Below are 15,739 nucleotides of genomic sequence, written 5' to 3' on the forward strand. Positions count from 1 at the left end.
AACAACTTGTAGCTTTTTACCCTTTATCATCTAACAATATATGACTAGATTGATAAACATTAATTCCACAAAATCACTCGGCATTATGATCATCTGATCTCACAGAACAATGATTAGGTATCCAAGGCAAGGTCATTATCTTATTGATCAACAAGAATCTCAACTTAATGAAAATGAAATTAAATCCTTTCAATCTTTCATTTATATATTAATGGCCTTTATAAGCTCATAATTAGAACACCCTTGCTATTAACTCTTCCGTAAAAAATTAGCTTAATACTAGTGGTATTATCATATAGTTGTTCTTTCAAACTATGCATAATTTAACGTATCACTTACGAGCTATATTAATTTATAAATTTATTTTTATTATATTAATTTATAAATTTATTTTATAAAATCTTTTTATAATTAAAATATTTCTTTTCTATATATACTTTCTATAATTACTTTGGTTAAAAATGAAACACTATTGATTGATTAAACTGAACCTATCAAAGCTTTTACCGGCTTAATTATATATAAAGAGACTTGCTCTTTGACTTAACTAAACTTACCTCAGTTTTGCAGTGAAAGTTGGGAGAATATTCAGGACAGATTTTCCCATTAGTTGGTCTTTGACGCGTTTTAACTTTTATCTATCCATGCAGTCACTATTTTTTGTCATGGGATGAACATATGATATTAGTATCTTATTGGCGTAGGAGGAAACTGGGACAGACAGGACACTTGGGTCTAATCATTGCCTTGGGCGTGCTTCCTTTCTCATCATACTCATACTCATGCATGCCATCCCATCCTCTCCATTGGACCATTGTTTCGTTTCTGTTTCAAACTTTTTTTCTTTCCGCTTTGGGAAGACTTTACTACTGACAACTGAGGGTAAACTTCATAAATTTTATATTCTTTACTATCTTCTTGACTCATCGTCTTCCGTTTTCGGCCTTAGATTAGGTACTTTTTTTTTTTAAATAAAGAAGTGCTGCAAGAGTAGAGTACTGCATATTTTATAGAAGTAAATATTATAAAATAATTTTAATATATTATATATAAAATCACATTAATTTATAAATTTATTTTTATAAAAATTATTTATAATTAAAATATTTCTCTTTATAACAAATAATAATGGCTGGATAAGAATCATGTTTTGAAAAGATTGATCAGATATCACTTTAGTGTAGAAGCCTAACTCATGCTGTATTAATGAAGGTAGGCCATTGCGATCGCCATGAGTTGTAGGTAAGTGTCAGATATAAAGAGCTCTCACAGCAATAAAATTGATGAAAAATAATAGTTATAGTCATAAAATATATAAATATTATATAATTTAAAAAAAAAGTAAATAAATGATTCTAATAAAATAAATTAATTTTTTAATAACAAATCTTATTTTTTTAAAAACGATTAAAATAAATTAATTTTTTAATAATAAATCTTATTTTTTTAAAAATAATTATACGATATTTATATACTACGTAACAGTATATAGCATTAGTCAAACATGTTTCAAAATCAGCTATCAATAGTAGTAGTTTTTGCAATAAATTACCCTAATACGACCCATCAAATTTATACAACCATACGATCAGCAATTCAGCATCGGGCACGCCACGTACACACACCCGAGTAGTTCAAAGAATGGGACCCTCCCGCACGCCCCTCGTGGGCAGAATTATTGCCCACGATTCCTCGGCCCACTCTCTCTTTCATTCTCCAATGCCTTTACGTCACTTTTGCTCCCCCTCCTTTGCTTATTTATTGGCTTTTTAGGCCTCCCCCATCTTCATACTCTATACCTAATTATTTTCTTCACCGGTTGCTCTAGCTATATATCTCCTTCACTCTTGACATTTCTCCCGGCACAGTCCGGCCGACGCCCCCCTTCTCTCTCTCTCTCTCTCTCACATTAACTCTGAGCTCTTAACATAAACACAAAGACCATGAGGATGATAGACTTGGGAAGCCAAAGAGGCCATGCCCTGCATATTATGGACACTGCAACCTCCGTCGACTGTGGCAAAGATGTGAGGCTCCGGCGATCCTTTCGGTCCTTGGTGGAGTGCATGGTTCCATGTTGTGGCTTCCAACCGTCCGATTCACTCTCCAGCGACACCGAATCAACTCTCGGCTCCTCCTCTACCGTGACCGGTACCTTCTTCGGCTACAGGAAAGGTCGTGTCAGCTTCTGCCTACAAGACGACACCCGGAGCTCCCCACTTCTGCTGCTGGAGTTCGCCGTCCCCACGGCCTACCTCGCCAGAGAGATGCAGCACGGCGTGCTAAGAATCGCGCTCGAGTGCGACAGACAAAAGGAGACCCTCAGGTCCAGCTCCACGATGAGCTCTAACTCCAGCTCATGCTCGCTCTTCAACGTGCCCGTTTGGTCCATGTACTGCAACGGCAGGAAGGTTGGGTTCGCCATAAGGCGTCAGATGACGGCGAGCGATGCTGCGGTGCTGAAACAGATGCAGACAGTCTCCGTTGGAGCGGGAGTCCTGCCTGCTGCGGCGGCCAACAAGTCCGAGGTGGAAGGGGATGGAGGTGATCAGCTCTTGTACCTTAGAGCCGGCTTTGAGCGAGTCATTGGATCGCATGACTCAGAGTCGTTTCACATGATTAACCCAGTTGGGAGCTCCGGCCAGGAGCTCAGCATATTTCTTCTCAGGTCATGACATGCAGCAAATTAAGAACACAACCAAGGCCGGCCGAAGCCACCCCAAAATAATACTTGACCATATTGAAGAATGAAGACTGTGTAATATAGATATTTTTATGTAGGATTAATGTAGAATATTGATCTGTAGCAGTACTATCTCATCATGTGCATATATCCAAACCTGCCTCGCTACTTTCATATATATCATAAGTTCTTAATCTTATATTACCGCCAGCATGTTGTATTTATTATTATATATAGGGGAAAATTAATGATAATTCCCCAATTTTAGATGATCTACTACAGCTTGCTTTAAGAATCGAAAGTGATATATATACTATACTCATCGAAAAATGAACCACTTTCAACCATATTATAACTATTAATTTACTCATGGAAATATTGTTAATTTTGTAATTATATTTAAATTTATTTTTAATAAGGTGTCATGATTGCATTAATTGATTGAAAATAATCGTTATTCCACGACATTGACACTAATCATTATCCCTCTCATCCAACCCCACAAAGCTAGCTAGCTCTCATTTTCACCCCAAATAAATCATTATTTTCATGATCACAGGATTATCTAGGTCTGATCTCTTATCTTATATATAGGTGCCTCCGGGTAAATTAGTATTATATTACTAGTATAAGTCACACTCAGATAAAGAGTTTTGACCTGATGATGTAGTCCTTAAGTACTAGACCCGTTTGTTGCTAAAAAAGAATAATAAATATTATATACGTACCAATCAATATTAATTAAGGGATCAAAATGATAAATCTACAAGTAAAATATAAGTTGTAAAAGAATTGTAAGTATATCATTATCTTTAATTAAGATTCGTACGTAAGAGTTAGGCAACCGTACTAGTTGCATTGCTGAATATTTTGCACAAAATTATATTTTTCAAAAAAAAAAAAATTCTATTCATCGTCCCCACACGCCACATCCTACATTTTTTTTTCTTACCAAATATATGATATATAAATGATGGGTAGAAGAATTCAATAAGTTTAAGAAAGATAAATATTTTTTTTATAAATGTGGTGTGTGGTACTGTATAGGGATGATGAATAGCAAATCTCTTTCCAAAATAATATTAAGACTATAAAAATAGGAGCATTGTTATTCATAAATCTCACACACCACATACCATAATTTCTTTATTATTTATTATTTTTTTAAGTTTTTTTTTTAATTTTTTTTGTTTTATTCTTTTTAAAAAAATTGAATTATTCTACTCATTGTCCATATGCCACACATATAGTAAGAGAAAAAATTAAAAAAAAATTACAAAAAGGTGATGTGTGGTGTATGAGACTTATGAATAGAAGTTTTCTAAAAATAGTACTATATGAATTGGATCAAGATCTATATCCTAAGTTTTTTAGGATATTCTACTGCGCCGAAGTGGAATTTTTAAAATTTTAGCCATAAAAATCTTACGCATTTAAATCTAATTATGATCTATTGTTTCAAAAAAAAAAAAAAAAAACTTGTAAAGAAATAAGTTTTTTCAACAAATTATATGCATGAAAAAGGGGTACATATGATGATCAGTTTGTTGGCCTTATCCTTGTAAAACGACGCATCAGAGCTAGGTAGCCCTAAGTTGACTGTTCTTTTGCTGTCTAGTGCCAGAATGCATGATATTTCACGGGCTGATCAGCTTTATATATAGATCGAACTGGTCATGAGGGTCGATATTCTAATTAATGGAAAGATCAAAAGAAAAGAATAATACCCGATCGAAGAATTGACCTGAAAAGCCTTCATGTCTTGCCTTAAGTTTTGTGGTTGTGATACAAACAAACATCCATCGATCGGGGATCGAAGTACTGTATGTATGATAATTTGCAGAAAAACGTCATTAATTACTAATTAGTTGAGCTGTCTTGTCACACGTGAAGCTACATCCTGTTCTTGGCTTCTTCTACTTCTTCTTTTTATAGCCATGCAGCATGCATGCTGCATGCATGCACATCCATAAACCCCATCGAGGCCGTGATTATCTGATTGATGAGTACGTAGTACTGTTGACTGGACCTTTAATTATTGGTTCTTTAATTTACGAAAGGCTTGGCCTGGCTTGTCGTTGCATGTTGTTACATATATGCTGCAGTATGGAGTGACTTCCAGCGTACTGCATATATGGTCTGATTTGCTTTGTTTTGTGTCCCCCGCCCCATCCAATATCTTCGTCTTCGATGGATTGAGAACGTCAGTTCGATCGATCACATATATATATATATATATAGTGTGAAGAAAAAATAGGTGGATAAGAATCAGATACACACGAGGTACGTTGCAGATATGGACATGCACACGAGTAAATTATATTGCCACTTCACGAACACTAGGGCTCCACCAACTTTTTCCCATTTGTTTCTATTTCTCCTTTTGCTTGCTTTACGTTTGACAGTACTACTAGCTATCAACCAGAAAATCTGACCATATATACGTCCAACCGGCCAACAAGATCAGGTCTCGCATAGATATGAAAATATGTATAGAGGGGTGCAGTGCATGATCTCCGTGCTTGGTGGTGTATGCCGGGTGGTTTCATTCCTCAGCCACATGCATGGATCAGATTGTTTGGGTTACCGTCACCATGAGTTGTTCATGAGATTCTTTAAATTGGAGGATCAATATCAAAATATTGGGTTGTTAATAAACAAGAATATTACTCGACAAGCCATGACTTTGATATATCAGTTTAATAAAATTTTAGTTTATCATTGATATATGTATATATACATTTTATAAACATATTAGCAAATTAAAATATCAAAATTTGTTTGTAGAAATTTACAAATAGAGTTATAAAATACAATATATATATATATATTATATATATAAATAATTTATTTTATCAAAATAAAGTAACTCGACGTAAATAAGTTCGAACTCCCTTAACATTACGGGTGGTTTGGATATAGAAACTATCTCACTTCAGCTTATCTCATATCATCTCATGATTACAATTTTCTTAAATTTTTACATAAAATATAATAAACAATTCAACCTTTTCAAATCTCAAAATAATAATAATATTAAAAAATAATATTATAATAATATTTTATTCAACTATTCTAAAATCATTTCATCTCATCTCATTTTACTATCCAAACGAGATTGAACTTTTCACGTGAACATAAAATACATCAAGAAGAAAAACTCAAGCTTGACGCGTTCGAATACATGAATTTCATAAAGTTCACCTCTGTTTTTTGTCCATTTTCTTTCTCCTGTGTAGTGCTATCCATTATGCCCGAGGTAATGGTAAGTCCAAGCTATTTTCTTATGTACGGTTATGTATGAAATTTTTTACAAATTACACTCATTTTACATGCAGTACTTGATCTCTCTGATATTGATGTGATATTATCTATTAATTTTTGAGATTTTCTTTGAAATAAATAAATAATTATTTTTGAGCGAATTGCATAAATAAATTCCTTTCGATGTGGGAGAATGTTCGACTTAATAACGTGGTGGGCCACCCATAATTGATGGGCCTCCTAATTACCACTTGGACCACTGCATGAAATCAACGCTGATGTATCCGGGGCTAATATATAGGATGTCCAAATTTCTGGATAAACCGATCCATCCAGCCTCAACCCAACATATATACGTTTGAATAATCCCAGATTTTTATAGGTTGAAAAAAAAAAAAAAAAAAAAAAAAAAAAAAAAAAAAAAAAAAAAAAAAAAAAAAAAAAAAAAAAAACTGAAATGATGCGAGTTTCCACCTCATCTTGGGTAAGTTTTTTTGTAAAAGAAATCATCAGGAAATAGTGAGCTTTTCACAATTTTTCGTGATGAAATACATTTTTTTTTTTTTTATAAAAGATTTGTATAAAACTTGTACATTTAGAATTTATATACATCATTATTCTTTTGGGTTATGAACTTGGAGATTATTGTCTTATAGGGGTAAATGCGTGCAAGTTGTTTCAAAAAGAATGTAGTTGTATTTTGATTTTATTTTTGTGGAGTGATCATCATTTCTAATGAGTTTCTCCTAAATTATGACCCTAGATTCTTTCTAGATGGCTATCTCAACGTTTTGTTAAAAATAATATCAAATTAAGAATTTGATTTGATTACATATTACCCTGATTTGATTACTTATTTAATTTTTATAATTATCGAATCAATAGATTTTGATTTTCATTATGATGAATATATTTATCTTATCTCATCTTTATATAATTTTCATATCCATATCAATGATTTGTATTAATAACAATTGAGAATAATAAAAATATAGCTTTTAGAATTTATGCTCTTATTCTCTCTCTCTCATTTTTTTCTTTCCGTCTCTATTTTATTTTATGTCTTCTAAAAGTATCATCATTGATTTGATTAAATGCATCTTCAAAATTTAGTCAATATTACATTTTTTTTCATTTACCCATTCCATTTAAATTCAATCTCCACATTGGATTAACCATTCATTCTCTATATAATAATCAAATATTATTAAATTAATAATTTTTTTATTTAATTTATTTGTATCACATTTTATAACTCTACAAATTTAATATTAATAATAATTATATTATAATTTAATTAATATTAAAAAAATCATATTTTCAAAGGTCATTTAATGCTAATAACCTAAAATTGAGATTAAGTTTATCTAAAATTCTATCTAAATTTTTTATTCACTAACCAAATATCTAGCAATATACCCATTTCAATGTCAATAAAAAATTTGCACCTACATAAACACCTACAAGTTGTTGGAGTGAGAAATTAGTATTTTAATATTTAGTGAATCAATTGTGGTTCTTCATCTTTGGTCAACCATTGTAGCAGAAGTCCAAATTATTTTAGAGATGTTCTATCCAATGTGGGGTCTTTTTAGCATAGATTATCTAAATTTTAGTCATCATTCAACTTTGACCAAGCCAATGAGGACGGCTTGGCCAAAGTCTAATGATAGCTAAACTTTAGCCAATATGTGCAAAAAAATCATCACATTGGATTGGGTATCTCTATAAATTTTTAGACTTCTGCTACAGTGATTCTCCAAATTTGTAGGTGAACAGTAGGTTAGCCAAATATTAAAATATTCAATTCTCACTCCTCCCACAAAATATGTAGGTATTTTTTGTAATTAAGAAATTTGGTTCGATTTATTATTATTAAATATAAAATGTGATAAAAATAAATTAATTAGTCAATATTAATTAGAATATTAATTATTAAGTTAATTATAATGATAATTTAATTATAATATAATTATTATTAATATTAATATTTAATAAATGTGATAAATATTAATATTAATTTAATTAGAATATAATTATTATTAATATTAAATTGGTAGAATTATAAAATGTGATACAAATAAATTCAATAAGAAAAATTATTAAATTAATAATATTTTATTATTATATAAAGAGTAAATGATTAATCCAATGCAAAGATTGAATTTAAATAGAATAGGTAAATGTAAAGAAGTGTGATATTGGCTAAATTTTGGAAATGAATTTGGCTAAGCTAACGAGGATGCTCTTAAGGGATAAAAATAGCAGCTGTGCCCACCAAAGGACCATCATCAAAAGGCAAGTGGGAAAATAAAGGAAGAGTACAAGACAAAAAGGCAAAGCAAGGTGTCGAAGAAAAAGAGAGAATTGACAAAAAAATGAGAAAGGAGAGGAAGGAAGTCAGTCACAAAAAGTAGAGGTGAGGTGACACAAGACCAACTCCAGGATAAGTTCAAAATAGATTCAAACAGGAAATCCAACTCCAGGATAAGTTCAAAGTAGATTCAAAAGATATCAACTCCAAGTCCAACGTCATCCCAAAGTATTCAGATACCACCGTCTCAAGTCCAAGTTTATAGGAGATAGCATTTATCATATTAAGAATATCAAATCTTGTAACTGACTCTATCTTGTAAACAATTTATTATATATATACAATCTCTCGTCAGCCATTAAAGGTAGAGAGTATAACACAACAAATCACCTTTTGTTTTATGGCATCAAGAGCCAATGTGACTAACGTCAATGGCATCCTCTTCCGCTTCGTCTCTCTCAAACACCCCCGTTACCCCTCCTAGCATCCAAGGCTTGGTGACTATCAAACTGAGTAGTGACAACTACTTGCTATGGAGAGCTCAAATCACTCCATATCTCAGAGGCCAATGTCTTTTTGGCTACATCGATGGGAATCGTCCTCAACCTACCCAATATATTCCAAACCCAGCGGTTGCTTCGTCCACTACAGCCCCTCCTCTGCTTCTCAATCCAGAAATTACTCACTGGTTTGACAAAGACCAGATTGTCTTGAGTATTCTCATGTCCTCTTTATCGAAAAGCATTCTTGCCAAAGTGGTTGGTGTTACCACGTCTCGAGAGGTATGGTCTGCACTCGAAAAAATGTATTCCTCTCATTCTCGAGCTCGTCTCTTGACAACTCGGCGTCAACTCTCTACTGTCACGAATGGGGGCTTGTCCATCTCATATTATTTCCAGAATGTAAAGTTCCTGGTTGACACTCTTGCAGCCATTGGACATCCACTTCCAGACACTGAAATTATCTCATATCTGCTTTGTGGACTAGACTCTTCTTATGATCCTATTGTTACGTCCATTCAAACAAGGGATAATCCCATGGAGCTTGAAGATATCTTTGGTCATCTTCTCAACTTTGAGTTACGTCTACAGCAACATCATCAAGTTGTTGAAGCTACAATTGGTTCTGCCAATGTCGCCACCCGCACTAACCAATCTCGTGGTCCTTCTAGTAAGACACACTACCCGAATCGTGCTCCATCGTACTCAAGTTCGCGTGGTCATAACAGGGATTGAGGTGGTTGTAATCACCCAATGTGCTAGATCTGTGGCAAAGCTGGTCATCTTGCCATCAAGTGCTTCCATCGTTTTGATCAGGCCTATCAAAACATGCCGAACAACATGTCTGCATTTTTTACAGCGCCACAAGCTTTAGCTGATACCAATTGGTATCCCAACACCAGCTCCACCAATCATCTTACTAATGATATTCAGAACTTGAATCTCCATGCTAAGACCTATAATGGTGTGGATCAAATTTAAGTAGGAGACGGGGCAGGTTTCGCTATCGCTCACATTGGTTCATCTGAGATTAAGTCCTCACAATCTGGTTTTACCCTTCACAATATTTTACATGTTCCACAAATTAAAAAGAACTTTATTTCTGTGAACCAATTTAACAAAGACAATAATGTATTTATTGAATTTCACTCATCTCATTTTTTTGTGAAGGACGAGGTCACGAAGAAGGTTCTTCTGCTAGGCATGCCTAAAGATGGACTCTATCCCTTCCCCTCATCCATCTCGACCTCTTCATCGTCTCAATCCTTTTTATGTCAACGTGTTTCTTTGGAAGTATGGCACCGCCGTTTGGGACATCCCACCTATCAAACCATAAAGCATATTGTGTCTAAATTCTCTCTTCCAGTTTCATCCAATAAAATACCAGGTGTTTGTTCAACATGCCAGCAAGGGAAGAGCCATCGTCTTCCCTTCCTAGTTTCTCAATCTATTTCAGATCATCCTCTAGATTTAATTTTTTCTGATGTATGGGGTCCATCCCCTATTTTATCTACAAAAGGCAATACATATTATGTTTCATTCATTGATCATTTCAGTGATCATTTCAGCAAATTTGTTTGGCTCTATCCTCTTGTAAATAAATCTGACGTCTTGACTATTTGTACTCAATTTCAAAAAATGGTTGAACAACAATTTAATCGTCAAATAAAATGTGCCCAAACAGATTGGGGAGGTTAATTTCAAACACTTAATCAGTATTTTCACAAAGTGAGAATTCAACATCCTATTTCTTGCCCTTACACCTCTCAACAAAATAGTTCTGTTGAAAGAAAACATCGTAATGTTGTTGAAATGGGTTTATCCTTATTATCTCAAAGTTCTACTCCTCATTGTTTTTGGGATGATGCTTTCCTAATGGCAACCTATCTCATCAATCGTTTTCCAATTGCTTCTCTCGACATATCTCTATTTGAAAAATTATTTCACCAAGCACTCGATTTTTCTATCATTAAGATTTTCGGTTGTGCTTGATATCCCTATCTCCGGCCCTTTGACAAACACAAGTTGGATTTTAGGTCCAAAAAATGCATCTTCATTGGCATTAGTAACCTCCACAAAGGTTACAAATGCCTTGATCCTGACTCTGGCAAAGTATTCGTATCTCGGCATGTAATTTTTTATGAGTCTTTATTTCCGTTCACAACACCTACACTGCCTTTAGTTCATGCCAAATTTCCTCCTACAGCGTCGTCCACTCTGCTACCTATTCTAGTGTCTTCAAACGACCAATCTGAACCTGTCTTTTTTATTCCTCCATCATCTCCTATTACGACGTTGCATACGGATCCCCCCGAAACATCAGCGTCTCACTTATCTTCTTCCTCTGCTGCGACGACTGAGCTTTTTCCCCTGTTTTCAGTTCCTTCATCGTCAATGTCGTTTCTGGTTCTTGCTCCATCCACTGATGCCTTGCCGTCTGAATCGCTTCCAACTCTTTCTCACCCGATGACCACCTGCTCACAGAACAATATTGTGAAGCCCAAACAATTTTTTGATAGCACTACCAGGTATCCTCTGCCCACTACTCTCCTCACCATTTCCACCATTCCTACTGATCCCACATGTTACTCTAAAGCTCACAAATTCTCCGACTGGCGTGAGGCCATGGATGTAGAATTCTCTGCTCTTATGAAGCAAGGTACGTGGTCCGTAGTCCCTTATAAAGCTGGCATGAACCTGATTGGCAACAAATGAGTTTACAAAACAAAAATTAATTCTGATGGCACTCCTAAACGACGGAAAGCCCGTCTAGTTGCAAAGGGCTATCATCAACAGCAAGGGTTAGACTATGATGATACTTTCAGTCTAGTCATCAAGCCTACAACTATTCGGCTTGTTTTTAGTCACGCAATATCTCACAACTGGCCTGTACATCAGATAGACATCAGTAACACCTTTCTCCATGGCTTTCTCTCTGAAGTTGTATACATGCAACAGCCAGTGGGTTATGTCCATCCTCAGTTTCCTACCCACGTTTGTAAGTTGAACAAGGCGTTATACAGATTAAAATAAGCCCCGCGGGCTTGGTTCTCACGCCTCAGTGACAAACTGATGGATCTCAGGTTTATTAACTCTCAGTCAGACAATTCTCTATTTGTCTATGTCTCGGACTCTCTTACAATGTATGTATTGGTGTATGTAGATGATATTTTAATCACAGGATCAAACGCAGATGCCATCACTTAGCTTCTTCCTCAACTCAACTGTGACTTTACTGTAAAAGATTTGGGGCCCTTAAATTATTTTTTAGGCGTGGAGGTCATCTCAGTTTCAGGGGGTCTTCTCCTTTCTTAGAGACAGTATAATTTTAAACTCCTGAAACGTACCAACATGTTAGAGGCTAAGCCAGTCTCCTCTCCCATGTCCTCCTCCCAACAGTTATCACTTTTTGATGGCAACCCATGTCCAGATGAGAATTTATTTCGCAGCGTAGCGGGAGCTCTTCAGTACCTATCACTCACTCGCCCAGATATCTCCTTTGCCATGAACAAAGTGTGTCAATTCATGCATAAGCCAACGGACATCCACTGGACTGCCTTTAAACGGATACTGAGGTACCTTAAATTTTCTATTAATTTCGGCCTACTCCTCAAACCTAGTCCCTCAACACAGCTCTCAGTTTATTTCGATGCGGACTGGGCTGGCTCACCTGATGATCGTAAATCCACTTCTGACTACTGCATCTACTATGGTCACAACCTTATTTCATGGAGCTCCAAAAAGCAGCCTACTGTGGCCAGATCAAACACCGAGGCCGAATATCGTGCTGTTGCTCATGCTACTGCCGAGACCTTATGGCTATTATCCTTGCTTCGTGAACTTCAGATATTTATCTCTTCACGTCCGATCTTATGGTGTGATAACATAGGAGCGACTTATTTGGTGGCTAATCCAGTATTTCATGCTTGTACAAAACACGTGAAAGTAGATTATCATTTTGTCTGCAAAAAAGTTCATAATAAATCATTGGATGTTCAATTCCTGTCCAATAAGGATCAAATCGCCGATGTGCTCACTAAACCACTGGTTTCTGTTCGTTTCTCCCATCTGCGCCACAAGGTCAACGTGAGGTCTTCCCCGTTGAACTTGCAGGAGCGTGATAAGGATAAGGTCAAAACATATTCAAACAATAAGTCCAACTCCAAGATAAGTTCAAAGTAGATTCAAAAGACATCAAGTCCAACGTCATCCCAAAGTATTCAGATACCACCGTCTCAAGTCTAAGTTTATAGGAGATAGCATTTATCATATTAAGAATATCAAATCTTGTAACTGACTCTATCTTGTAAACAGTTTATTATATATATACAATCTCTCGTCAGCCATTAAAGGGTAGGGTATAACACAGCAAATCACTTTTTGTTTTATTTTCTACTCCCAATGGCTATATGAAAGGGATAAGAGAATTGAGAAATGAAAATTTGGGGCTAAGACGAAAGCAATTTTTTTTTTCTTCTTTAACCTCAAACAAGGCGATACGCCATTTTTTTTTTTTTTTTAATCTTCTCTGAGTTAAAGGGTCCTGATCCTGTTATATTGTGAGATATGAGAAACCACAAGAGATAGTAAAATGTATAATAGTGGATTTACCCTCCAAATAACCCGTGGATGTAAATCTTGTGCCGAACTATGTAAATATGTGTGTCCCTTTTTGTTTATATTTTTTGTATTTATTTTTTATTCATTGTTATGGATGTAGATACGGGCACCGTATCACCATTACAAACTGCTATCGCGGGTTATGGACGCCACCAAACGAGGCCCGAGTTTACATCATAGGTAGGAGATAGCTCTTTCTTCCGTTGGTGGGGAGATTTTAAGCATTAACATCTTCTATCATAATTTCCCGATGCTGATTGCTCAGATCCTTGGATAGAAACAACAACCAAATAAACTTGCATTTTTAGCTAATATGTACCATTAGGGAAAAATCTAGTTGTAAGCGATTCTGCGCCCTAATACGCGCACCTATTCAATATGATTGGTTAGAAAGTAGATTTTATTGAAAACAGTACTAATTTGAATTTTGAATATAAATGCAACAATATTAGTATACAGATTAGTACACAAACTTGCTTGTACATAACAAAACTCGTACCATTAGTCATGGTGATGTAATTTACTTAGAAAAAAGAAAAGAATATAAGAAATGCAGTTTATTTAAACAAATAAGAAATGTTCGATTCCAAGGGATTTGTGATGGGGATCATGTGAAATCAGTAGTAATTGACAAATAAAGAAAGAATCAGATGCATGGAGTGATGATCAGTCTGCAATATTGGTTTTATATTTAGAGGTTGGGACTCTCGAGACTACCTCGAGAATGGCTTTGTTCCACTTGTTTTTGCCAGTTTCGTTATTAAATTGTTAATTTCTACAGTCTCTACATTTTCTGGGTTAACATTATTACTCATGATGAGTAAATGGAAAAATCCAAATTAACTGCATGCAGATTATATGGAAATATTATTGGGTGTTTATATGTTATTTTCCATTTCAATTTTGTCATATTTATTTATATGATACATTCTAATAATACGTACAACCCTACAATTATTTATATATTATGCTTTAAATTGAGAATATTTATATAAAATAAGAATATTGCTGCTGTATCATTTAAGTTATACCACTCACCTTCTCACATTGATGTCGTGTCGTGTGACTTATTAAAATATATATATATATATATTTAAAATAAAATGACATTCGAAAATATAAAAAAAGTAAAACTAAAATTCTAAATCTTCTTTACCATTTGTATGTTTGTATTTTTAGTATTTTTAAATAAGTTACATGTCATTATATGGTAGTGTCACATCAATAAAATAAGTGAGCAGTGTAATTGAGGAGCATAGTAGCCTTCCTTATTATTTTTATAAATTATTTTAAAATAATCTTAGACATAATTTAAGATGTACAAATTACACATAATTAGTTTAAAAAAATGAAATTCATCAATAATTTTTTCATATCAATTTTCCTCAAAAGAAATAGAAGAAACTTTTACAATATGTAACTACAAATATAATTGAATAATGTTAGATAGAAGTTCTAAATAGATAAATTTTAAGCAATTCTTTATATTATAAAAAAAAAAAACAAATCTTACTAATAAAAAAATATATTTCTTACAATAAAAAATGAAATCGTTTTTTTTCAAAGGGTTAGCACTTGTCTATTTTAATTTATTGAGCAGTGCTATTCTGTCGCTTGAGTGGCACTGCTCTATTTGACCGTTAAGTTATTTTGATATTTTTTTCTTTTTTTTAAATAAAAAAATATATTAATATATTAAAAATTATTTTTTTTGATTATTAAATAAAAATGAAAAACAAAACGTTAAAATGAGTGGGAAAAGTGAGAGGTAAGCCAACATTTTCCTAATTTATTTTTTCCTTCTCGATTTGTTGAAGCAATGAATAGCCAAAAGGTCTAGCACGTGTCTCCGATCCGAAAAGACCGTCTGATAAATGAGATTAATAAAAGCGAAAATTTTACAGAGTACAATTTGACTTATCTTAAATAAATTGTTATGTGAGTGAGACTGCATGGAAACTGCTGCCTCCAATTTTATCGTAAAGTGATTCTTTTTTTTTTTTTTCCCACCACCGAAACTTCTTCCTTCTTGCATTTTCCTCTTGATGGGCCATACATTGCCCGGTAATTTTCTTTCTTTTTCTTTCGACAGACACCATCGTCGGAGATATTTTTATTTTAAATTTTGTCCGATTCTTTTATTATATTAACTAATTCCATATATTTTTAGTTATTTCATAGGTAATCATTTAAATAAAAAAATATTTAAATATCAACTAGAAAAAATGAAATTAATGATATAAATCAACACTTAGGTTGGGTCTAGATATTGAGCTAAATTGAGTTGAGTTAAGTTGAGTTTTTTATAAATAGTAATGAGTTGAATAGTAGAAAGAGTTATGTGAAGTCTATTTAAAC

At 33.9% G+C, this 15,739-nt stretch overlaps 1 protein-coding gene across 1 annotated transcript; it reads left to right on the forward strand.

The window, feature by feature from the left end:
* The first annotated feature begins 1,772 nt into the window (after positions 1–1,772).
* Positions 1,773–2,839, forward strand: LOC121263301 (protein MIZU-KUSSEI 1-like). The gene has a single exon (XM_041166115.1). It carries the CDS (start codon positions 1,944–1,946, stop codon positions 2,673–2,675), a length of 732 nt encoding a protein of 243 aa, XP_041022049.1. The 5' UTR covers positions 1,773–1,943; the 3' UTR covers positions 2,676–2,839.
* The last annotated feature ends 12,900 nt before the right edge of the window (positions 2,840–15,739 follow it).

The sequence above is a fragment of the Juglans microcarpa x Juglans regia genome, chromosome 4S, assembly GCF_004785595.1.
Source record: "Juglans microcarpa x Juglans regia isolate MS1-56 chromosome 4S, Jm3101_v1.0, whole genome shotgun sequence".
NCBI classification, from domain to species: Eukaryota; Viridiplantae; Streptophyta; class Magnoliopsida; order Fagales; family Juglandaceae; genus Juglans; species Juglans microcarpa x Juglans regia.